At 35.0% G+C, this 27,623-nt stretch overlaps 1 protein-coding gene across 1 annotated transcript in view; it reads left to right on the top strand.

Annotated features, from left to right (window-relative positions):
- The window catches only part of Tinag (tubulointerstitial nephritis antigen), a 77,726-nt gene that overhangs the window by 23,538 nt on the left and 26,565 nt on the right, over nucleotides 1–27,623 (top strand). The window contains exons 5-9 of the mRNA XM_035444487.1: nucleotides 4,716–4,839; nucleotides 7,517–7,667; nucleotides 10,752–10,932; nucleotides 12,869–12,914; nucleotides 15,635–15,758. Coding sequence (XP_035300378.1) covers nucleotides 4,716–4,839; nucleotides 7,517–7,667; nucleotides 10,752–10,932; nucleotides 12,869–12,914; nucleotides 15,635–15,758 — 626 coding nt within the window. The remainder of the gene's footprint in view (nucleotides 1–4,715; nucleotides 4,840–7,516; nucleotides 7,668–10,751; nucleotides 10,933–12,868; nucleotides 12,915–15,634; nucleotides 15,759–27,623) is intronic.

The following is a 27,623-nucleotide window of genomic DNA, read 5'->3' as shown; positions in this document are numbered from 1 at the left end:
CAGTGCAAATAAGCTTAGTTGACAAAACTCACAGATAAAAATGATGACATAAATTTTTGGTGGTATGTTGAGAGCTAAACACAAATATCATTTTATCAATTGCATACTAACTTTTAAGGCTCCTAAAATTTTTGATGAGAAAACATTTACTTGATCATCTGAACATTCCATTGCTATCTAAGTAGCACGTAACAGTTGATCGGCTGTTTAATTTCCTTGGCCATTAACTATAATCTGTGTGTTTTCTTTTTCTATTTGTTTTAACATGTTTTAGGTGATACATCTTGATGATGCTATTTCCCATCCACCAGCTCTTCCCAGATACTTCCCACTTCTCCCTACCCAACTTCATGTTTTCTCTTTCTCTCTAAACAAACAAAACAAAATACAACAAAGAAAACAACAGACCAAAAACATTTGAAGCTGCTCAATAAATGTTAGGGACAGCAAGTAGTGAGACATGAGGCATGCCTTTGAAAAAACATAAAGATGTTTATCTTCCAGCTTACATTTTATAAACTGGCAATAGGTTATTGAAATTTTTTAATTAACTAATTAATCTGTTCCTCCTCCTATTCTATTAAGAAATGGGCAGGCCTCTTATGGATAATGACAAAACATCGAATATCAAGTTGTAACAAGACTAAGCACCTCCTCATGTAGTAAGGCGGTACAAGGCAACCCAGTATGAGGAGTAGGGTCCCAAAAGCCATCAGAAGGGTCAGAGACAGCCCCTGCTCCCATTTTTAGGAGTCCCACAAGATGAACAAGCTACACAACTGTCACAGGGATGCAGAGTGCTTGTCTGTGTTAGTCCCATGCAGGCTACCTGGTTGTCAGTTCAGTTTCTGTGAGCTCCTGTGAGCCTAAGTTAATTGATTCCATGAGTTTTCTTGTGATGCCCTTGACCCCTCTGGTTCCTACAATCCATTCTCCTTCTCTTCAGCAGGATCCCTAAACTCAGCCTAATGTTTGATTGTTGTTCTCTGCATCTGTTTCTATAAGTTGTTTGATGAAGCTTCTCTGATTGGACTAGGCACCAATCTATGAGTAGGATATCATTAGTCATCATTACATTGAAATTTTGTTTCTTCAGTCATATTTGGTTCTACCTTAGGTCTCTGGACCCTTCAGCCTCTGGGCCATTGTGCTCCATTCAGTGTCAGGGGTGAGCTTACTCTTGTGCCGTGGGTCTCAGGCTGGAACAGTCGTTGGCTGGCCACTCCCGCAATCTTTATTCCCTGGAAATTCTATAAGCCAGGAAGACTGTAGGCCAAAGGTTATGTATGTGGCTGGGTTGGAAACCCAACATCTCCACTGGTACTCTTGCCTGTCACAGGATGTGGCCAGTTCAGGTTACCTGTCCTCTTTTGCTAAGAATCTTAGCTTGAATCATCTTTGTAGATTCCTAGGAGTTTCCTTTGTACTGAGTTTTACCTGACCCTGAATTAACCCCATTTCTGGTCAGCTCTTTCAGTACCCTGTCACCCATACCATCCACACATGACTCCTCAGATTCCCACCCTGACCCATCCTGACCTACCCCAGTCCACTCACTAAATCTCTTCTATTTCCCCTTCCCAGGGAGATACAAGCATCCTCCTGTTACCTAACCTCTCTGGGTGTATTGATTATAGCATGATTGTCCTTTGCAGGTAATAACCACTTATAAGTGAGCACATGCCATGTTTGTCTTTCTGGGTCTGGGTTACCTCCTTCAGAACAATTTTTTCTAGTATGTTGAACCATCCCTACATACTTGGGATGAAGCCTACTTATTTATGGTGGATGATTTTTCTGATGTGTCTTGGATTCAATTTGGCAGTATTTTATTGAGTATTTTTGCATCAATATTCATGAGGGATATTGGTCTGTAGTTTTCTTAGTTGTGTCTTTGTGTGGCTTAGGCACCAAGGTTATTGCAGCCTCATAAAAAGAGTTTGGCAATAAACCTTCTGCTTCTATTGTGTGGAATACTTTAAGGAGAATTGGTATTAGCTGTTCTTTGAATTTCTGGTATAATTCTGCACTGAAGCCATCTATCCCTGGGCTTTTTTTTTTTTTTTTTTTGGTTGGGAGACTTTTGATGACTGCTTCTATTTCATTAGGGGTTATAGGTCTATTTAAATTGTTTATCTATTCTTGATTTAATTTTGGTAAGTGATATCTATCCAGAAAATTGTCCATTTCCTTTAGATTTTTGAATTTTGTGGAGAGTATGACCTGATGATTCTCTGGATTTTCTCAGTGTCCGCTGTTACGTCCCCCTTTTCATTTCTGATTTTGTTAATTTGCATGTTCACTCTCTGCCTTTTGGTAAATTTAGATAAAAGTTTGTCTATCTTGTTGATTTTCTCGAAGAATCAACTCTTGCTTACATTGATTCTTTGTATTGTTTTACTTTGTTTCTACTTTATTGATTTTAGCTATCAATTTGATTTTTTCCTGGTGTCTACTCCTCCTGGGTGTATTAGCTTCTTTTTGTTCTAGAGCTTTCAGTTGTGCTATTAATTCTCTATCGTGACTATTTTCCAGTTTCTTCATGTGGGCACTTAGTGTTATGAACTTTCCTTTTAGCACTGCTTTCAAAGTGTCCCATAAGTTTGGGTATGTTGTGTCTTCATTCTCATTGAATTCTAGGAAGTCTTTAACTTCTTCTTTTTATTTCTCCCTTGACCCAGGAATGGTGCAATTGTGCATTGTTCAATTTCCATGAGTTAGTAGGTTTTCTGAAATTTGTGTTGTTGAATTCTAACTTTAAAACATGATAGTCTGATAAGAAACAGGAGGTTTTTCCAACTTTTTTGTGTCTGTTGGGTTCCCCTGTGTGCCAGCCCCAAGCCTCAGGAGGTTCTGAGCAGGGCACTGGAAGTCGGGCTGGAAACAGGACCATGCTTACCTCCTCCTGTGGGTAGAGGTGGACTAGGACGTTGGCAGTCTCTGGGTGGGATGGACCAGTGAGATGGGTTCCCCAGTGCACAGTCCCCAGGCCTCAGGAGGCTCCCATGGGAAATCACATTTTTAAAAGATGAAATCTACCTAACTCCTCCCCCCCTCTCTCTCTCTCTCTCTCTCTCTCTCCTCTCTCTCTCACACACACACACACACACACACACACTTTCTTTTATTATTATCAGACTGTCTTCCATATGCAAAACAGAATGATCATCTCCCGTATATGGAAGTCACATCACTAAATCCTGCTGAAATATATTAGAAATCATAGATCTTAATTGCTTGAACAGGGCAGAAGTGATGTATCCTCACCCTACTCTTAAAATTTGTGTCTTAAAGTCATAAAATTACAACTGACATTCAGACACTTAAGTTTCTGGGTGCTTGAGGCACTTTAATGTGATAAATGCTTAAAAGCACACTGATCAACTGATCAGATAGATAAAGGAAAGCACAGATTGTGTGTACATCGTGCTTCAGTTTCCCATTTAGAAGGACAACTTTGAGGTTGAGTCTGTGTCTCCTCAGTGGTTCCTCGAAGCTTATGCTGCTCCAACTCTGATGTTCTACCATGTGGACCATCTGGCAGCATTGGCATTCCAGATCCCTGGGATGCTAATCCTTTTCATTTAGCTATTTGTGGTAATCAGCTCTATGTCTTTCACTCTTCTGTCTAAGTAGCAATACTTTTTGGAACAGACTTAGGATTTCTTACTCTCCTATTGGATAGTAATATTTCTCTAAGTCTAAAGTGAATTTTCTCATCAATGCTCTAATTCATAAGTTATTTTGGATGGATGCGTTTTTCATAGAGACAGATATATTTTAAATTTTACTTACTTTAGACTATGAGTCTATTTTGTAATTGTCAGAAGTAATTTTTCGTAAGATGTCAGAGCACAAATCATAAGACCATTAAATCAATGAACTTTTATCATTTCCAGACATTTAACTTGTGATACAAGGTGCTGCCTCCTTGTATTTCTCATAGAGATGACAATAATGGAGCATGATGTCAACAAAACTCTAAGCCAAGGGTCTAGTTTGAGAGAAAAAATCTTATTTAACTGAGTATTTAGCATATCCATTAGCTTTTAGAAGTCAGTTACATCATTTATTGAAAAGGGTTGCAAATATTTCCTCTTATTATGTCACTTAGATAGGTTGAGATAGTAGAACTGACCCTGTTAGGAATTTAATGTGGGTTTTTATGACATCATGGAATTATTCCTTTGGTATTATACAAATTTTAAAGTCCTCTTTAATCTTTAAGCATTTTAATAATATGAACAAATTAATTTGTTTCATTTCTCATAATCATGCAAATTGAATGATTTCCTGTGTTAATGTACAATTGCCCTAAATGACTTTTGTTTGAAATTCTCTCACCTGACACTCACATATCATCCCAAAAGGAAGAAAGATATAGAAGTAAACCTTCTTTATGAGGGCTGATGTTCACAATCTCAGATGTGACTTCATGTGAATGAACAAACTATTTTTCAAGATGGCAGGGGCACTGGTAGAAAGGTCCTTGCATGACATGGTAACCAGAAAAAGCATCTAATCCATGCTATGATGCTCAACATACAGTGGCCCTTAAACACAAGGTAGAATGGAAATCCCTGTAACTGTGCTTCCCTCAGAAGCCCAAATTCATAATAAAAGAATTTAAAATCATTATCAACATTGCATTCATATTCTGGTGACAACGGGGCATACGTGAGAACATTTAACACATTTCTCTCTCTTTCCCTTAGGCAACTTTTCCTGCCAGAGCTGATCTTCCTGAGGTTTTCATTTCTTCTTATAAGTGGCCTGGATGGACTCACGGTCCATTGGATCAAAAAAACTGTGCTGCTTCCTGGGCTTTTTCCACCGCAAGTAATGACATCACTTCAGTTACTTCCTCATACCTTTTTTTTTTTTTTTTTTTTTTTTTAATCTTTGGAGCATGGTAGAGCAGTTTATAGTCTTAGAAAATGTAAATAATAACAAAGGTTCAGTTAAAATATTCCAGCCGAAGAAAGAAACCTGGAGGATATAAAGTTTAATCTAAAACTTGGATATTAGTGCCTAATGTACAAAGACAATGAATAAAGAGGCAAAATGCATTTGATTTTGAGTTTGGACGAGGTAAATAATTTTTATTTCTTCTCACCATAACATCATCAAGAATCCTAATATTTATGTATAAACTCACAAAATCTTCACATTATTTCTTTTTATAAGATTCACAAGACTGTAGTTATTAAACTACTTTGAAGCAAAGTCCAGTTCTAGAATTAAGTCCAGAAGATTAAAGTTTTCCTCATTTTATACAAAATAAAATTTAAATTTAAGATTTAAATTTAAATTCAGATTTTAAATTCAAGGTGATATAATATCTTTTAATAAGATTACAAAATAATGTTAATATCCACTTGAACCTGCAAGAAACACCTCTCTAACAGCTCATTTTATGCAGTTCCTAAGGACAATAAATAAGATGCTCAGTTTGATTTGATACTCAGATCCCAATATTTGATCTCCAAAATTATCCCCAAAGACTTTTCCACAGTTAAACAAGACCTACCACGATCATGTCTGGATACTATCAACATCTTCGTAAAGCTATATCTGGTGCTTTAATGCAGTCCTATTAGAGCATCCGGGAGCAGACTAAAAGCTGCAGGCATTGTGACATGAGTGCCTAAGATCTTGGAGAGGCCAGTTTAGGCAGTGACATTCTCTGGAACAGGAAACTGCAGATTACTATGTCCCTTTAATTCATAGTATTAACCAGGTTATTCCAGAAATGCTCTGGCATAGCCATAGTCATGGGATAGCTTTCTTCAGTGGTAGTTATATATTTTTATTCTGTACTGCTGCCTACTTTATCAGTACAGATGTTGTCTTTCCATTGTTTGCCTTAATGAGTTAGAAATCCATGATTCATTTGAGCACTGTTTCAAACAGCTGAATAAGACTTAATCAACTAAAACACTAATTTGTGCTTATGTGGTAAACATCACCTAAACTATGCAAATTCTTAAATTTAGGGTAGACCATGAGACCAAATGTGTTTCTGTATACATTTGTATTTATAAATACATTTAATTATGTTCTTAGCAGTAAGAAGCACAGCAGCTTGCTAGGGCAGCTCTAGAGAATGTGTGGATTGGTGATCCCAGCATATGGCCCCACAGACAGTCTCAGAAAATTTTCCCATTTCATTAAGGAAGCTTATGAAAGTGAAATAAGTCAGAAAGACAAGAAGTGTCAGAAATCATTTGCAGCCTCAGGCTTCTACCTCCATCACTACTGTTTTTCTTCATTATAAAAATATTCTCAATAAAATGACGTATGAACACTTAAAATATATTTGATCCTGAATCACAGAAACAAATATCAACATATCAAAGAACTTCTATTCTCCACTATAAAATATTTATTCTCTTGAGAGTACCAGAGATTGCAGGATACTGTCATTTTTATCCTACAAAGTGTATCCTGCTGAAAATTAAATGGAGCTGAGATTGAAGGGGAAGCAATAATGAACATATCTACACATGGCAGAATAATAAATTACAGGTGTGCAGAAAGCACACACAGACACATGTCTACATGAATTTCTTTAAAGTGAATTATTTTAGAAAAAAAACCTCCAAATTTACACCTTGAAGGATTCCTGTGAAGCTTTTTTCCTGTTAATTCAATGAAACATTCTTTTAAAATACTATTTTTGATTTATTTTTTATTAGAAACAAGCTTCTTTCACATGTCAATCCTAGTTCCCTCTCCCTGCCTTCCTCTCCTGCCCACCCATCCCAACTCCTTTTTGCTCCCCAGGAATGGTGAGGCCTTCCATGGGAGAATCTTCAAAGTCTGTCATATCATTTGGAGCAGAGCCTAGATCCTCCCCCATGTGTCTAGGCTGAGAGAGTATCCCTCTATGTGGAGAGGCCTCCCAAAGTCAGTTCATATACTAGAGATAAATACTGATCCGCTGATAGAGGCCCCATAGATTGCCCAGACTTCCAAACTGACATCTTCATTCAGGGGGTCTGGAACAGTCCTATGCTGTTTTCCCAGCTATCAATCTGGGGTCCATGAACAACCCTTTGTTCAGGTCAGCTGCCCTTGTGGGTTTCTCCAGCCTGGTCCTGACCCCTTTGCTCATCACTCCTCCTCTCTGCAACTGGATGCCAGAGTTCAGCTCAGTGGATTAATCTAAATAGATTAATTTATAGTCAATATTTCTGTGATGAATTTTCTTGATTTTCATTCACATAAAACATAGATTTACCTGCAGTTATAGGGAAGATGCTGCACAAATTAGACAGTTCAGGTACATAAATCTCTTTCTTTCAGAAAATCTGCCACTTGACAGGCTTCTTAATGAAAAAAGTTTTCACATGCATATAGACTATACATGAATACACAACTAAAAAAGCCTTCAAGCAGTGAGCTACTGGAGGAATACCAATTTTGAAAAGTAGATGAGTGTTCAAATAAAAAAGTGTTAGAAATAGGATATCACATGTTACTTGATTATTAATGAGTATTTTGTTTGAAACAGGTGTGGCAGCTGACAGAATAGCAATTCAGTCCAGGGGTCGATACACAGCCAACCTCTCTCCTCAGAATTTGATCTCTTGTTGTGCCAAGAAACGTCATGGATGCAACAGTGGAAGCATTGATAGGGCTTGGTGGTTCCTGAGAAAACGTGGGTAAATAACTGTTCAACATATGTTTCTAGGATAGTTATGAGCATTTTCTTTTCTTTTTTGTTTGTTTATGTTTTCCTTTTTAATTTAAATTAGAAACAATCTTATTTTATATATCAATCCCAGTTCCCTGTCCCTCCCATTCTCCCATCCCCACAACCCACCCCCACCCTATCCCTCTTCTGCTCCATAGAAAGGGTGAGGACATCTATGGGGGATCATCAAACTCTGTCACATCATTTGGGGCAGAGCCTAGGCCCTCCCCCATATGTCTAGGCTGAAAGAGTATCCCTCTATGGGGAATGGGCTCCCGATGTACTAGAGTATTTTCCTTTTTAAAAGTGATAATGTAGAGACTACTGGTTTCAAGATTTTTTTTTTCAAAAAGAAGATCTAAAATACATGGCATACCTATATATGACCATAAGTAAATGCCACATTTAAATATATATTGTACTTGGCTTCTGCTAACATTATCAGCCACTGGAAATAGTGTTGGAAGAAGGTACACATTTCCAGCTAAATTAATATGAGGACTCAAAGAAATATTTGTTCTTGTTGCTCTGAGCCAAATAGTTTTATTGGGTCTTCACAGAGGGAGTAACATTGGTCAATTTCACTGACAAATCTGTTATTCCATTTGGTTTTCCAGACTGAGGAATATAGAACTCCAGAAAAAAAATCAGATTAAACACAAGAAAAAGAAAATAAATGAGCAATTTAGAGTTTTCATGACCCATTAGTTTTTATTCTATTTGATGGAAAATGGCAAGTGGGATGTTTTTTACTCTCATGTAGTTTGATATCTATATAACATCCGATGTCTAGTGTACAACAAATTTATTAAAGAACAAAAAGAACTCTAGCTGATAGACAGTATTATAAAGGGTGATCAATTTGTTCTTTACCATATTAAGACTAGTGTGCCTGCTATTTCATGCCATCTGACCATAGCCAGGCATAAGGGAGAGGCCTGACAGGTATTAATGGGAGCTAATACCTTAATTTCTTTTGTATATTTCATCTAATAAAGAATTGTTATGAATTGAAGATGCCTAAATTGGTATCTTCCAGTTTGGTTAACTTTTGCTTGGTCCTATGATCAAATGAAAGTTGACATATCTACAAAGCAACCCCTATAACTAGGTGCTAGGGCAAATCACAAAAGAGAGGACAGAGAGATACAGAGCCAGAGGGCCAGGATGCCTCCTATGAGAAATATATATATATCACATTTATATGTTATAATATTAATTAATGGAGAAGAGGTCATGAATTTAAGAGGAAGTGGAAAAGGAAGTGGAAAAGTGGAGCAGTTGGAGGCAGGATAAGAAGTGGCAGAAATGGTGCAAATTCAATACTCAAGTATGAAATAAAAAAAGTAAAATTAGCATCATCATATTATCAGTAGTATTTGTATTATAATATATGAATGGCTCAGTGGGTAAAGTGCTTGCTGTGGAAGCACCATAACCAGGATAAAAAGCCAGTTATGGCATCACAAGCCTGTGATATCAATAGTGGGAGTCAGAAACAGGAATATCCCTGGGATTCACTACCCAGACTGACTAGGCCATTGGTAAATTCCGGGTTCGGTGAGAGACTTTATCTAAAAAAGAGGAGAGTGAAAGTCAAAAAAACCATCTTCAGTCTCTGTCCTCCATATGTGTAATTAAGGACACAAGCACCAGCATGCAGGTGTGCACACATATCTCACACACACAAATTAATATGTGTATATTAAATATATTGTGTGCAGAAATTGACATTGCAATACAACTAAATCTCATTGTGTTCATCTGCTTAGCCTACCATACGAAAATGCCTTAGACAATATGCATTTTATCCTACAGTTTGCAAAGTCACAAAAACATGCTGTCTGATTCAGTGCATCAGAAGTGATCTCTTCTTGGTTGGCAAATGTCTACTTTCTCATACTATCCCCATGAAGTAGAGAAGTAGTTTCTTCTTTTTATGAGGAGAATAATCCCATCCATGACTTATTCTCATGACCTCAGTTAAACCTTATTATCTTAAGGTGGAAGTTCAGTTTTCATTACCTAAGCTTTAGGGAATTAAATATCTTTTAAAAACAAATACATTTCTAATTGAAATATAATTACCTCACTTCCTTTCTTCCTTTTCCTTCCTCTAGCCCCTTCTCCCAAATTTATAATTTTACTCTGATCATACACACACACACACACACACACACACACACACACACACACGGAATTTAATGTACAAATATATAAATACAACCCACTGGGTATGTTTTTGTTGTTTGTATACAGTTTCAGGGCTGACCACATTGTATTGGATAAGCAATAAGTGGGCTCATCCCTGGGAGAGGCTAAAGCTTTTCTCTTAGCAGTCATTAGTTGTTGATAACTACTTGTCTAGGTGTATGGCCATTTTAGTGTTGCTTATTTACATAACTAACTCATGGTTTATTTCCATACTATCCACTTCTCTATTCAGTGAGGTAATATTAAATTTGGTGTCAAATTCTTTAGGACCAAATAACTTATTTGTTTGTTTGGTTTCAAAATCTATCAATAATAGTTGAATGTTTGTATAATATGCAACTTAGAACTTTTTACCCTATCAATTTCAGTATTACATGTACATTATTGTGTTTCCCTATAGTATCATGATCTAGACACATATTCAATGAAATCTTAAGAAAAAGGATAGCATAACAGAAGTGCCAACAAAATAAAAATCAATATTAATTCTAAAAGTGAAGTTTTCAGGCTATTCCACCAACAAATAATCAAATAAATGTTTTCAGGTTTATCTGGATTTATTGTAGGATACTTTGCATCTTCAGGAAATTACATGCCAACTGTATAATTATTTATCATAAATGGATTGAAGTATGAGCTAGAAATTATAATGAAATAGTAATAAGAAGGAAGATTATAGTATCATTAAGTGGCTGTTTTATGTAGTTGGTTGACAGTTTAGAGTTATCAGGCAAATGAACAGCAAACCCCACAAATGTCCAGTTCAGTAAATTTGACTATAGACAGAATATTATGACATTTTCCTAAATAATCTCCTCTTTGTTCTTATTCCTCTTAGACTGGTATCTCATGCATGCTACCCTCTTTTCAAGGACCAAAACACTACTAATAATATTTGTGCTATGGCAAGTAGATCAGATGGGCGGGGAAAACGTCATGCCACAAAGCCATGCCCCAACAGCTTTGAGAAATCCAACAGAATCTACCAGTGTTCTCCCCCATACAGAGTCTCTTCCAATGTAAGTCTAAACAGTGAGAACTAACAAGGATGCCATTCTCAAACTATATGGCCCTGACGTTGTTCAAACTATTTTTAAATTACTTAAAATGAGTATATACTAACAAATGTTATGTTTATAGGTATACCTTTTATTTTTACTACATTTATTTGTATATAGTGTGTGTGTGTTTGTGTGTGTGTGTGTGTGTGTGTGTGTGTGTGTGTGTGTGTGTGTCTGTCTGTCTGTCGGTCTGTCTGTCTGTCTGTCCATTTGTCTGTCTGGGGATGAGTATATGTCACTTATATGTGGACATCATAGAACAACTTGGCAGGAACTGATTCCCTCCTTCCATCATGTGGGTCCTGGAATTTACTCAGGTCCTTAGGCTTGTAGGCAAATGCCTGAATCTCTGAAATAACCACTGAGTATCCCTGGCCTGTTCACATACAGTTCTCACTATTCTTAAAGTGTCCATTAAAAACTTGAATTTTCATATGTTATTGCACAATGTAATAGTTATAGCAAAAATGTAAGGGATTGGCTTGAATTGTAAAATGCCTCTAAATTAAAGTTTTTAATTGTGGTTTATAAAATATGTATGTGAATGAAACTGACAATTCACAGTTAAGCCATTACATTTTAGTGTCAATGGTTCAGTTTATTCATCTTGTGCTTTAGTCCATAATATAAGTGAACTTCACTATAGTGAGAAAAATCCCATTAGACCCCAGCTTGTGAGGCTTAATGCTAACTCAATTTTAACCCAATCTCATCAGGGTTATGTGGACTCATAAAGAAATATATGAACCTTTGGTTACCATTAGTTCTATCCAGATTATAATCCAACATTTTTATCCTGATTTACTGGCCTTTTGTGCATGTTTGACCTACAGCTTAAATAAGTTAATAGCTTGCCAGTATTTAATCCTCTACTCACCCATAATGATCTTAATAAATGAGATCCTTCTCTATTGCCTACATAGATCATGCCTTCCCAATATCCTTTACTGACATAGGAAATAATTTCTCCTACTCAAATGGGTATTCACCTTTCCACCTGAGGCAACTTCACATAAGGATCCAGACCTATGGCAAAACTTCTGATGTTTTCTTTGATTTCCAAGTGGAATTATTGTCTTCATATTAACTTGGATTTACTGAAGGATACTCTCCATCTTCAGGAAATTACATGACAAGTATATAATTATTTATCAAGAATGCATTGAAGTAAGAGTTAAAATCATAATGAAATAGTAAAAGGATGGAGGTTTTTGTTTCATTAAGTTGCTGTTATCTTGTTGTTTTCTGTTGTTATCAATGGTCCTTTGTGCTTGTCCTTGTAATAGAACATATTATATGATTCTGATGTTATCCGTTTCATCATCTGTCTACATCATCAACATGTAGCTATCTGAAGAATGATTAAGCATCAGCATTTGTTTCTATCAGAATTTGTAATACATACTTTGTGCTAAATGTGCATGGAATAATGAATTGATGGATGGGTGGATGGATGAACTGCCTCCTTACTGGGGACATAAGTGCAAAATAACAGTATTTGTATTGAAGTTGTTGTAGAACCTTACTCATCAGGTGTTTGGTGTAGCTGTTCTTGTGATCAAAAGATCAAAGGTAACATGAGTATACACTAGCTCAATCTTCTAATTTATCTTTACTATTTTCCTTATCACCATAAAAATTACACATTTTTCTCCACTCCAAAATTACTGTAATAAAAATCAATAAAGCAAATAGCATAACTCCTGGTTTTGGCAAGTTCATCAATGCATTATAGTGCATATGACCATTTCAAAGTAGGACTACAGTGCACTGCAAGTTGTCAGGTCACTGAGGGTTATGTAATCCCTAAATGAATTATACTACAGCTTATATTATACAACAGACATTAACTTTAGTGTTTCTTATCGATGCTCATTGATACTTTTCATTCCAGGAAACTGAAATTATGAGAGAAATCATACGAAATGGACCAGTTCAAGGTAAGAGCAGACAAAATGTCATTTTCAAGAAAATGTAAAAAATGTTAATGTAAAAAAAAAAAGAAAATCTTAGTCACTTCTAGCCTGTGCAGTCGCAGACGATTGGCTCACCAAAGCATATCATGAGTTTTCATTTTATTTAAGAAGATGAACTTGTTTATTAGTTGAACTCTTAAATACTAATAACACATTAAAGAAAGCTGGTTGAGGCTTTTCAGAGTTATTATGGACTACCTGACAGGTACATACGACTTCCAATGAATAATGGAGCTCACATTACTCACTTGGTCACATGTAAGAATCCCATATAAGATTAGATATTTAATCACTTTCATTTTAAGTGGTTTTATGAATACATTGACAAAAATGACTGAGCATCACTAGAAACAAAGTAGATAGTTTTTTTTTTACATTAGGTCAAGGAAAATCAAACAAACTAGGATGGCTTTGTGTTTTACAAAAAAATTATAAATTGACCTACTTTGTAAATTTGCTATTGCAATAAAATATTATTAAATAATATAATTATACAGTGGTATATTAGGTATAGATTTTGACTTTAAAGTATAGCTCATCCTTTTTCTTTATTGGAATTTGCCTTGTACCAATAATGTTGATAAAGTTAAGTTCACAAAATGTGTTTTCTGTATAATATTTTCCCTGAAGTGCATGGGGAAACAAACTCAATGAGGTGTGAAATGGGAATTCAAGTAGTGAACACAAAAGGCACGAGTAAAACATCAATATACTGGGACATAAATTAAAAATGCTTGCTATGTATTTGAGGAACTGTTGGTTAGTTTTTTCCCTTTATTTCTGAATGCTGATCTAATTAGTATTGGAACAGTAAGAATCATGGTTTTTTAATACTTCTGTCAAAACTGTTTATCAAAAAATCGAAGATTATAGCAATCATGCCCTAAATTTAATTTAAAAAAATCTTCGAACTTTACATTAACTTTGCAACAAATAGGTAAGGCTCTTTCCTTCTTAAATGTGTGAAATTTGTTGGCTGTTATAACTGTGAGATTTTGTGTGTAATTTTACTATGTGCTTTGTCTAGTGGTGTCTGTGAGACAAATATGAGAGACAGAAAAAATTTTAATTAAAGGCCAAACTCACAACCCCTACTTTGACATTTTCCTTTTAAATAGTTCTGGCAATTCATTATGCAGTAAATTTGGCTTAAATCATTCTGAATTTCCAGATCATTGTAATACTAGCCCCAACCTCTGTTGTCAGTCAAACAAATTTGGGTCTTGATTTTTTGAATGTTGTGGAAAACTGGGGTTAATTTGTGGCCATATTTTTGTGAATTTCCACATAATAAATTAGAAATAGAACAATTTCAAGGCCACATAAGAAAAAATCAAATCAGTGAACTCTCCGGAATTGTTGAGATAATATCTCCTGCCAGCCTTAGCCAGAGTCAAGATAAAGCATGCACCAGGCTTCTGTCTTTTGTCCTCAAACATCTCACAGTTCTGTGCAAACGTTTACTGTGTGCAGCTCTCCAGGGCTTCTTACACACTCACGAACTTTTAAATTCATCTGCTTCAGTTTAATGCAGAGACTGAAGGAACTTGGTGCCCTTGGGTGTCTCATGTTGGCTTCTTGCCCTTTGCTTTAGTTGGCAGTTTTATGGCAGGTGTAATATATTTTGTTCATGGTACTTACAACAGAGCTGAGTGGGAAGAGTTAAATGAGTCAATGGTTATATAGAAAGGAAAATCACTGGGAATGTCTTCATATTTTTGTGAATGAAAAGAATGCTACTTGGCTCCTGCTGTAGATGCAGTTTGATTGCCTGCTTGCAGTAGCCTGTGTTAACTTATAGCATTTCTGTCTGCCTTGTAACAAAAATAAAAGACAAATGGATTGAACCTTGAATAAATAACACTATGAACATTTCTATAAAACCTGCAGACAGCAGAAATTTACATAGGATACAATCTAAAAATTCTTAACACCCTATGAGGGATGTGTTTTATAGTGGGTAAAGGAGACTCAACTTCCAATGACACAGCCCTCCAAAGTCCCTGAATGATAAAGACCGAAGCTAAAATCAGCACACGAGAAGCCACGTTTCTCTTTGCAGCATGAACTTCACTGTAGGATCTCACAAATGCCAGTGACCTTCATTGTGACTTTATTTAAAACACATGTTGAGCTAAGATAGATAAGCTTTGTTCTTAGCTACCATGATATCCATGTCTAGTCCCAATTAAAAAACAATCTTCAGGACATGCCTCCTGAGAGAAAGTTTAAAGTCTTAGACCTGAATTGCACAAGCCCTTCCACAAAGCATCACATGAAATAGGAAAAAAAAATCTAAGAAAAGGAATGAAGGAGGGTTTTATGAAGTACAGGCTCTGGTTTTCAAAGAGTGCAATACAGACTCAGTTCTCCAGAGGGGAAGGGATGAAACCCTGCCAAAATCTTCTTTTGTACATGATTTTCTTTTATTAGAACCCAACAAAGAAAGGTTTAAAGGCATTTTAAATGTAAAACGTGTGCATGAGCAATATTCTAAGTAGTTGAAATTGTTTTTTTAAGTAATAAGAAAAGTTTGTAACCAATTGATAAGAAGGAAATTTAGTGTGCTCTCTTCTTTGACCCCATTTCTCACAAGTTAACCATTGATTGGTCTGGGAGACCTTCTGAGATTTTGAAGAAGCATTTTAGTAACTGTACTGTTTATCCTTTTGGGTTTATTTCAGCCATAATGCAAGTCCACGAAGATTTCTTCTATTATAAGACAGGGATATACAGACATGTTATCAGCACAAATGAAGAATCAGAAAAGTATAGAAAACTTCGGTCACATGCAGTCAAACTAACTGGGTAAGGCAAATACTTTACATTTTTATTATTTGGATGTTTTTAATTTTTTGGAAAATGAAGTCAAGAATAAGAGGAGACAGCTATACAGAATTGACTGAATGACTGATAGACTGTGCTTGAGTATTCAATAATATGCTCTTTTAGCCTTATCTGATATCATGTGGTTGCCTTGGGTTACTCATTTTCATCCATACATTCTGTATTTGCCCTTTCATCATTAAATTTAGAAAATTAATTTCATGTATCTGTATTCCCCTCTGACTAGCAGTTCCTATTATTCCAGTTCATTTCCTTCTCTATCTTGGCATCCAACAGTTCTTTGTATGTTGTAATAAAGTATCCATTCCATTTAACCCATAATCAACTAACCCTCTTCTAAACCTCCATACACTTACTTACTTAGCTATGACACAATAGTAAGTCTTTATTAACACCCTTACACATACACTTCAGCAGTCAGAGATCTTCTAATAATAGAACAGATAGGACACACATGTAACAATGTATTCACTGGACTTACATAAAGATAATAACTACAATTTTCTTATACCTGAGAAGCTGACAACCCAGTAGTTGCTTGGTCCATGAGTCTGGGCACTTCAGAACTTGGAATAGACCCACACTGACTGTCTCATCTCAGAGAGAACAAGAATCCAGTAGTTACTCAGTCCACAAGGCTGAGTGTGTCAACAGCCCCAATCTGGCCCCTGAAACTTGGAAGGTTTCTAGAGATCTGTCTCTCAGTCAGTGATGAAACCTGGTTCAGATATCAGTGGTGCAATGGGTACTAGCAGCAGTAATAGGATAAATCAACTCTACAGCAAGCAGGTTGGCTGGACAGGCAAGAGAAAGGACAAAAGATGATAAAAGATATAATGATATAATATAATATAAAAGATATAATATAAAAAGATGTCTTTTTTGAAATCAGGGCTGTGGCCTACACTTGGATGTTTTTTCTTCATCAATAGACAATTAGGATAATTCTTCAGTTGGGGCTCCCTGCTCAAGGTGATTCTAATTTGTGGCAAGTTGCCATTAAAGCCAACCATCACCCTACCCTCGACTCTTCTTCCTTGTCTGACTCTTAGTGTTTTGCCACCAAAAAATAAAAAGATTTAACTTTTATATCATTTTATAATGATAAATTTCAATTAGATGTCTTATGCTATCAGGTAATTTAATTCTAAACACCTATCCTCCTTTTTTCATCATTTTCAAAATGAGTATCTCAAAATCCCAGATGCTTCTTCCTGCCCTTAAATGATAATCATATTTTTGATATAACTGAAAAGTTTAAAATCATTAGAACACATTTCCTGGCATCACAAGTGCTATCGACAGCATTTGTTGTTTTATCTTGGAGAACATATACAGAAACTGTGTGTTGTTCTCCATAAATTCCTCTTCCTGAAGGATGTCCCCCATGCCATCACAACTATTCACTCATTGAGGAGTTTGCTCTATTTCTTCTCAGGATTTGAGCTCACTTGAGTATGCTCTTTCTTATATCTCAGATCTGAGCGTTAAGAGCAAAACCTTTACTTGTAGCTCAACTTCTTCCCAGTTTTCTAGTGTTCTCCCTTTGCACCAACTCCCTTCCAGACTTTGCCTGCACTCAATGTTCTCAAGAATTCCTCCCCAAGTCTTTCCTAAACTTACCAAGTGTTTTCTCACATTATTCTCCCCATTACCTTTCTAAATCCTGCTTATTTGAAGGCTATCAATTGTTTCCATCTTGTTAATACTATTTGTCAGACTTTACACTTGCTTATTCCTCCATCTAGTCATGTCTGGATTGTTGGAATTTGTCAAATTTCTTATCTGTTCTTGTTCTGGTTTTCACTTTGTAGTTGTCAAACCTTGGTCTCAGCTCTTGCTCTCCTCTCCCTACTTTTTTCACTCATTCTCTGTAGAATTTAGTACTCTGCAAACTCATTCTGACTTTCAGCACCAGATAAAAGCTGCCATTAGTTAACTGATAGTCTCAGGTTAGGTCTCTCTCTTGAATTCAAGACATGTATATTCTGTGCTCTAAGCAAACATCTTCCCACGTGTAAGATTGATGCTTCACACTTAGCACTTCCAAAACAGGGCTCTCTGTCTTGCTATTTCTCTTTCAGGGACCATCATTTCACCCTGAATCCATGAAAGCCATTGTCTTAGTTTGGGCTTTAATTGCTGTGACGAGACACCATGACCATTGCAACTCTTATAAAGAAAAAGAAAAACTTTAATTGATATAGCTTACTTATAGTTTCAGAGGTTCAGTCCATTATCATCATGATTCGGAGCCTGGGGGTGTGCAGGCAGACCTCATGCTTGAGCTGAGAGTGTTACATTTTGCAGGCAGCAGGAACTCAAACTGACAGTCACACTGAGGGAAGCTTGAGCAAAGGAAACCTCAAAGCCAGTCCCCACAGCAACATACTTCCTCCAACAAGGGCACACCCCAACTAGTGCCACTCTCTTTAGGAGCCATTTTCCTTCAAACCACCACAGCCATTCTTATATATCTTTTAGCTGGAAACCTTGAAATTGTCCTTTATTCAACTTTGAGTATATCACAGCATCTGTTGGCATTACAGCCAAAGTCAACTACTCTGACTCATCTGAACTAGCCTGAGTACCTGTTACATTTATTTTGTAGCTGAATAGGTCTTCCAGATTTTGCTTTTTCCACTAATTGTGTTTTCAACATAGAAACCAGTGTTTCCCTATAGAACAGAGCTAGTTGCTCATTGCTTAGAACTCTATGGTGATTTTCCATTTCCCTCAGAGTAAATGTAAAGTTCTTTGCAATAATTTTGTAAAAGTCTGTCTTGCTTACTACAGCACCATAGCTACCAACTTTCTGATGTCAAATTCTACTAATCTATACTCTCCTTCCATCTGAAATGCTTTTCTACCCAATGTTCAACCTTAATTTAATCTGCTCAAATTTACCTTACAATGTGGCTTCTTTTAATGTCCTATGGAACCCAGTCTTTGTTCTGTATTCTATTAATTTTGCTTCTTCTTATCTGAAACTCTGTTTCTCTATAGTTTCATATAATTATAGCTTTCTATTTTATTGAATTATTTAATAATTCCTTCTTATTGATCATGTATAATCTAGATAGATTGACGCTTCGCAAGACCATGCCTCTTTGTACAACCACCTTATATTACCAAATCATCTATTACAGTGTTAATTCATGGTACATGTTTAATACTTTTTTTTCTATTGAAAAGTTACCTTTTGGGCTTCTGTTCTTAGCTGGTTATAATTTGTTGTTATTATTCTTTAAATAGGGTAATTCTTAGTTTAAAAATAAGACTGGAAGAAACTGGAGAAGAAAATAAAAGCAATTCTCAGCTTTGGTTCAATTTTGTGGATGCTAGACCCATGATCACAATTCCCTTTCTTTTTCTTTTTCTTTCCTAGAGGCATGTCTGGTTCTGATCTCAGTTTAGACAGGGCTAAATGAGCCTTCTAATGCATCTCTTGCAGGTGTTTGATACCCTATGGTACTCTTTGCCTGCTTTCTTTAAATTACCGAGCTTCATTTTTCATCTATTACTTCTAGGTGACTGCTGGGATTATGGTTTTGATTCTGCTCGCTGATGGGTAGTTTGGGAAGGGAATAGTGTCTGCAAATGGCCTCACCATAAAGATCTTGAGAGAAATTTCTACAAAGTCTGATGTACTTTCAAGGGTTGATTTTGATATTCAGGTTTAGTGAGGAAAGGGTTGAATTGAGTGCCATCTCTCCATGTCCAGGCTTATTGTGGTATAGCTAATATGAGTTATTCCATTATTCCTTAAAGTTATGGTTTTTATTATGACTGCTTCACTCACTAAAGATAGAAAAAGGCATTGATGCTTAGAGTTTGTTTCTCTAGTCTTAATCATGTAGTGAAATTTCAGGAAGTGAATGGACTCTGTGTTGAGGCATCAATGATTGCATGCTGTGTCATTGCGATTAAAGATTTAACTCCAGTTCTGCTCCCCATCAGTTTGAAAGTTCATTTTTCTAATCTTCATTTGTGTATTTCATATCCATTTTTGTCCTGTCTGGTGATAGCCTTGATCTAGAAAATCTTCTTCCTAGCACATTATATGGTAGATTATTTGTTTTTCTTTCAGAACTCTCTGATTTATGGGAACTGCTCACTGTCTGTGTCTACTGCTTGGGTAGCCATGATGCTCATGTTAGCTTCACTATCATTCTCACTCAGGCTGTGGTTGAAGGAGATTTAATTGTGTTTCCATGTCACCACTGACATTTTTTGTATATTCCTTGTTTTAACTTTGTTAGCCACAGTAGTGTGTTCAAATTCATAAGCTTCTGGAATTTGGGATCTTTACAAATTTATCTCCCCTCTGTAATAATTAACAAAATTAACTTTGTTGGTAAGAATGTATCTATTTTTTTAACAAATGCTTTGGGTCATCTGGGCATTGTTTGGTGGCCTGGAGCAGTAGATTTCAATTTCTTTCTCTACCAGCAATTCCTTATTTGGTAATTATGGAATTCAGGAGATAAATGCATCAGTGAGTTAGAGAATAATTAAGTAGCTCTAGAAAGTTAATGTCCTTTATCTGAAGAGGTCAATATGCTTTTGTAAAGTACCTAACAAATTTATCTCAACAAATTGTTTAGTGTCCTTTGTGCAGAATTCAAAGCTGTTAGATTTAATTTACTTGAACAAATGAATTTGAGCTTATATTAAGTGCTTAGCACTAGGGAACAAAAGCTGAAATCATATGCAGTCTCATTTCTTTTAGTAATCTAGAGTTTTGATGACTAATTTCCATCATCATTTTGATTGGATTAAGAAATACTTAGGAAATCAATGAGGCAAACTTTTTGGATGTGTCTGTAAGCACATTCCAGAAGGCATCAACTGAGGTATGTATATGACCTGTCTTTAATGTGGGCAGCACCATCCTAGAGTTTTGAGTCTTACTGTATAATAAGGTGGAAAGAAGAGAGAGAGCTGATGCAGTACCAGCATTATTTTTTTCTGTGCCTCCTAACCCATTAGGATATGAACAAGTTCTCCCAATGGCAGGTATGAGTCATTTCTGCTGCTATGACTTGGACACCTAGACCAACTGTATCTCTTAAAAATTAACTCAGTAGATAGCCTTCTTTCTTTAAGATGCTTCTTATTAGACATTTGGTCAGCCATGAAAAAGTAGCTAACACAGAATGTGAGATATATGTGTCCATAACCAATTCTACCAAGAGAAGATAGAGGTTATGCCTTCGTATGTATAAAGCACAGAATAGTGATGAACATATATCAATAAATCTAGAATGTTTCTTTTCTAACACTCTTATATCATGGCTCTCTTTTTTATTCCACAAACTTTTCTTGATCCTGTTTGTAGATGGTATTTTGGATAAAAATACTTTATCTTTAGACAGTGTTGTTTCCTATACTGCTAATTAGAAAATATTACTGACAACCCTAAGGAGTCCCTTTGCTTTCAAGATGAATCCTAGTTTTTAAGATGTTGACACATGAAAACATTGCATCTAAGAAACAAAAAATATACTTTGAGATTTTTTTTATTTCAGCCCATGTTCCCTATGTTACAGTCACACTGCCTCATCAAGGTTCATCCATGTCCTTGAGATTTCTTTACCCTGAGACCAAAGTTGGCAATGCATTGCATGAGTGCTATTTATTTTGCAAATTATTCTCAAGAATCACTGATAAAATTCAGTGAGTACTGTTTGAAATTTAGATAATTATAATAAAAAAGTAACAAATATTTACTTTCCCTACTGTCATCTTTGTAGAACAGAATTTTATTGAAGCTATAGTCTACATGTCACCAAAAGAGAATACTGTTTCAAATCATTGTTTTATTATATTTAACCAACACTTTATATATCACATTTTCTGAACAAATGGTTAAGTACTAGGGTTTCAACCATGAGTGGAACAGAGAAAGATCCTGGCCCTTGCCAAACTGAAAGCCTGATAATAGCTAAATAGCTATTAGAAAATTAAAATTATATTTTGTAAAGTCTGGAATACAGACACTAAATGTTTTTGTCTAGAGTCAGTAGTATGAAGGATTTTTTTAAACTTATGAACATTAAGTAATTACCCAGTGAGAGAAGAAACAAGCTATAATTATAGAAAGGCTAGAAGGAAACAAAAAATGTAGTCAAATAAAGATAGAGTGAAGAATTAACAAAGCAGTTTCTTAAGTGGTTTGTAAATTACTGATGTTTAAGTTCATTTGAATACCTACCCACAAATATCCCAATAATGCCTGCTGCAAAAATGATAGAAATGTATTGTCCTTCCAATAATCATTAGGAAAAATCTGTTTGAGCAGAGCATTAAAAATGGATCTAGAAATTTCTATGAATTTTGACGTAAATACATTTTATGACTTTAAACTGAGCAAAATAGAGGGTATCTAGATATATCTTATCAATGTCTTCAACAGATAATAAAAGATAACCTAGAGTTCTGTGTGGACTGGGACAGTTCATAGTACTGTGCTGAGTGCTAGGTACACAGAGCAAAAATCTAAAACAGTAATATCTACTCACACTGTCAGTAGATACTAAACAAAAATTGGTAAAATGTAGAATTGGGAGACATAATACAGAAATTTATAAAAATGGAATATAATAAGAACAATCTAGTCTTGATCAGAAGATTGTCCTCTGGGAATTACATCTAAGCTTAGACTTATGGGTTGTATTCAAATAGTCTGTAGGAACGGGTTGTGTAAAGGCATTTTTGTTAGTGGAATACAGATTTTACTAAGATCACTAAGAAGACTGCATTTTCTCAATCACAGAATGCAAAATCATTTTGAAGATGTTAGTTAAAGATTTGAGAAGTAAAGGAAGGCTACTAAAGGTTTGTGGTGGGGAAAACATCATGAATTTTACTTGCATTTTTAAAAGATTGTTCCAATGAAGACTGTAATGTAAAAATGCATCCTTTGGTGCACTAAGTAAAATGTAGTAATTCAGAATTCATAAGATGATAGAATAACTGGGGCCGCATGGCAGACAAAAGTTAAGAACTTAGTCAGTGGAAATGGCACACCTGTAATACAACATAACAAAAATGGGGTCAGCATAAGCCAGAGTTAGAATCCTGGCTGCACATATTGGCTGTGAAGTTTTGTCACCTAATGAGATGGAGAAAAGGAACCTATTGTTGGCCCTATCTTCCTTCTGTTTGGAATTTTTTAAGATGAAAAAATACTCATTAGAGCTAGGGATTCAGCTCAGTGGTACAGCATTTGTTTAGTGGATGTGAGGCTTCAGGTTTGATTCTTGACAGCTCTACCCACCATCAAATAAAGATATGACAGAGTAAGCAAGTAGATTTGCTGATCTTATGACAGAAAACCAATATAAGCTGAAGATGGGTAGTATTTAAAATAATAAGAAAGGCATTGAAATTAAGGTTTGATAAATCCAATGTTTGATGAACTAAGGGTTCAGAGTGATGGAGCAGAAAAAGCTGGCATGGGGTGTGTGTGGCAGAGAGGCAGAGTGATATTGAGATTTCTTAGAAATTTGGAAACATGAAAGGGTTGGAATCCAAAGAATACTTGAGTCTTTTGGGGGCACTCATGGTAACTCTGCTTTGTCAGGACAGTAGATGCAGAGGGAACAAAGTGCTTTAGTGTTTAAGGTGCCTTGAAGAATGCTTCTCTTGTGGTTATCTATAGAAGAGGTTCAGTAATTTGAGGGAAATAAGAATTATTGATAATGGGCTTCTAGATGTTTAGCTGACAAAGGAACCCAAAGAATCAAGAAGGGCTTGCCATTTTCTGGACATGTACCATACTGCCCGCTTGTGTGCACTTCCTACAGCCATGGACAATTGCTTTGATTACAGATGAATAGGAAGGAGGATTTGACTTCATCCAGTGCTGATGGTATTAGAGATGGGTGCCACTAAAGAGTCAGAAAAGCAAGGTGATGAGGATGTGAATATCCATGTGCTATAAGCATCACAGAAACTTCAATGAAGTAGGAAGGGAGATGATTCAGGGATTTAGAGAAAGTAGAAAAACAAGTGGTCCATGATAGTTCTACTCTCAGTGATCTCATGATTCTCTGATTTCTTTTTTTAACTAAATTTTAAAAGCAATTATGAGAAAGTATCATATAATAAATAGTATCCTACAAGTTAAAGATAGTCTTACTGAGTTACTAAATACCATGATTTTCTACAATTGGTGCTCAATTGTATTGTCATACCAGTTGTATACTCCATGGTCAGAAGCTATCTATGTGTTTGTCTGTCTCAGTTAGAGTTTTTATTGCTGTGAAGAGACACCATGACCACAGGAACTCTTACAAGGAAAGCATTTTGAAGTGGCTTGCTTATAGTTTCAGAGGGTTAGTCCATTATTATCATGGCAGAGAGCATAGTTTTATGCAGGCAATCATGGTGCTGGCTACATCTTGATCAGAAGGCAACAGGAAATGGTCTGTGACAGTGAGTGAAGCTTAAGCAAAAGAGATCTCGAAGTCTGCCCCCACAATGACATACTTCCTTCAACATGGCCACATGTACACCAACAAGCCTATACCTCCCAATAGTATGATTCCCTATGAGCTTATGGGGGCCAATTACATTCAAACTTATCTATCTATCTATCTATCTATCTATCTATCTATCTATCTATCTATCATCTATCTCTGCATATATATATATATCTATTCTCTATTCTCTATGTATCAGCTATATTTCTATCATCTATATATACCCATGTATTTTCTATTAATCATGTATTATCTACCATCTACCTATCTATCAACTATCAATATCTACCATATACATTATTTGTCATCTGTTTACTCATATTTTGTAATATAAGATATTTGCTCACTAATGTATCACAAAATAGTACTTTGGGGTTGATTTGTCTTATCCCAAATTTTCACATGTGTAAATTCCAAAAATTTCCTGAACATAAATTATTATTTACAGTGATTATAAAATTAGTTGAGATAGTTTTATTAGGGTCACTAAATATTTTCCAAAATGCTATTTTTACCTCTATATTTTAATCCAATTGAAGGTGAAACCTAAATTTTTAGACAGTCTCATATTTAATGCCTATACAATTCATAAATTCTGAGTAAGTGCTTTAATTAGATTTTTTGATGCACATATTTAAGACAGTTGGATGAACATTTCTACTATGATGATTTAATGAATACATACAGATGTGTAATTGTAAAAATTAGTACAGATAGCACAGTTTATGTGATTTGTGTGTTATGATGACTTTCAAATGTAAAATAGTTCTTCATTATACTTTTCCTTTTAATGGGTATGAAAAAATATTCATGTTTTAAAAATATGCTTTGATTCTTCTTGGGAAAGATTTGACCAGAGACAGATTTAATATTTATGAAGTCTTATGTTTATTTATGACACATTTTAAATCTATATAAAACTACACAGTGTATAATATTAGTATATGTTGTATATAATAGCATATTCATATATATTTTAAAAATAGTGTTTACTATTTATAATCATTTAAATAAGAAGGAGATGTTTTACTTCATGGACCTTAACAATCTTGGATTTCTACAATTTGTAATATTTCTCCCTAACTCAGGAACTGAAGCAATAGGTAACATTGCAAGAATTGAGTTTGTGTTGTGTAAGCCTGTGTCTGTCAACAGCCTATTATTATAGGTCATATCGATCTTTTTATTTAACTGCCATATATAGTAACTGATAGACCAAAAACTTAAAACCCTTAATTTTTATTTATGAAAGCCAATGTCTAAGCTGTTAAAAATAGTGAAATTTAATATGGGAGATAACTTACATTCATGGATAAGAATCAGAAAATATTATTATATAAAAAGTTTAAAGTAAAACATGAAGGTTATTTAATGTTCATTAAATCACTCAGATATTCCAGAGCTTATGAGATGAAAAAACCTCATTGTTCTCTCCCTCTATATGTTGATCACAACCAAGGCTTAAAATTCAACTATTTTTGATTCTTGTCTCAAGATTGACTTGACTGTATGAATCCATCTAATTAGCATTGGAAAGGATGCATAGGTTTAATTTCAATGGATACTGAAATAAATAAACACTTGCCATGGACCTGATATTGTATATTTACATCAGTTGTTTCCTCACAAGAATGCTACCAATGGTTTAAGTACTAATTCTACCATGCAAAGACTCATAGACTTCATATACTAACACATTTAGCTTTTGTTCTAATTTTCATTTATAGAGGAAAGTCAATATAAAAATTGCCTCATGCTATTACTGTCTTAATAGATTTTGGTAAAAGATTATGACATCATAAAATAAGTTGAATAATAAAATAACAAATAATAAATAAATAAATAAATAAATAATGAAAATGTCTGGAGGTATTTATAAAGTACATTTTCATTGAAAAGCTCACGTTGAATTAAATTATTTCATATCAATACTATTCTCACAGTACACATATGACAGGTACACATACTTGTGCTTTTGCTACATTTTTAAAATTGTCTTCTGGGATTGCAGAGAGTAAGAACATCTAATACACAAACTGCTCATTTTACATTGGGAAATACCAACATCTTTTAATCCTATTGGTTTTTGTTAAATTAATATATTGGAGTGTTTTCTAGTATTATATATATATATATATATATATATATATATATATATTTCTACATAAAGTCTTTCTTGTGTACAAAAGGCATTTTTACAAAAATACCAAGGGGTTCACAATTGATTAAAATATAAAATCCAACAAAGCCTAGTAGCACAAGTCTGTAATCACAGACACCCTGAAGATAAGTTAAGTATAAAATCAGAAAACAGGGGCTGGAGAGATGGCTCAGCAGTTAAGAGCAATGACTTTTCTTCCAAAGGACACATGTTCAATTCTCTGCTACCATATGGTGAATCATAGCTGTTAGTAACTACAGTTCTAGAGTACTTGACACCTTTACACAGGCAAAACACCAATGCACAATAAATAAATAAATAATTTTAAAATATCTTTTTTAAAAAAATCAGAAATCATGAAACAGACCAAAGTAAATGAATATATTATATATATATATATATATATATTATATATATATCTTATAAAAAACAAGATTCTCAACCTCAAATATATAGGAACCAGAACATTAATAAATCTATGGTATTGTATCATAAAATACAAGCTGACTTTTGTTTAAAAGTATCATGAAATTCAGTTGTTATTAATACTTATTTTAATTTATCATATTAATATTATTTAATCATCATTGGTTTTATGAAAGATGTTTTAGTTCATAATAACCTTAGACTCAGGTATAAGTTTTTTACTAAAATTTTAGCTTCTTTACCTGGTTTGCTTTCTCTTTAGTTATATAATGCCTCATTTGATTTGTTGTGCATATGCTTCCTTCTGTTTCCCACTCATGTCAATTTTATGAAAGCCGAACATTCTTTTAGTCTAACAACGATACAAATTAAAACTCAAGAGAGTACCCTTGATTCCTATAATAAATATTTTCAAGCATTAACATTCTCTAAAATGTCTACTTCCTATTTTCCTTTGCATTCTCTAAGAACAAGGAGGTTTCTATCAGGCTCTCATGATAGAAAACAAAAGTGTTTATATTCTTTTTGGCCCCACTCTGTATATTCTTCATCTCAGGAACTGTCCATATCCAAGTTCTGCAATGAAGTTTGTGCTGATGTGCCCAGCTGTTAACCCTGTTGCTAGGCTTCATTGATCCTAGTCAATCTTTGCTGCATTGACAAGACTGGCTATTCTCATCATGACCAATATTCACACTTTCTTTATGGAGATTATGTTAACTCAAGAGTGGTACTTTTCTTGATTACATC

This window comes from Cricetulus griseus, chromosome 4, assembly GCF_003668045.3.
Source record: "Cricetulus griseus strain 17A/GY chromosome 4, alternate assembly CriGri-PICRH-1.0, whole genome shotgun sequence".
Taxonomy (NCBI): Eukaryota; Metazoa; Chordata; class Mammalia; order Rodentia; family Cricetidae; genus Cricetulus; species Cricetulus griseus.
The sequence above is the reverse complement of the archived record's forward strand: the minus strand, read 5'-3'. Positions and strand labels throughout refer to the sequence as shown.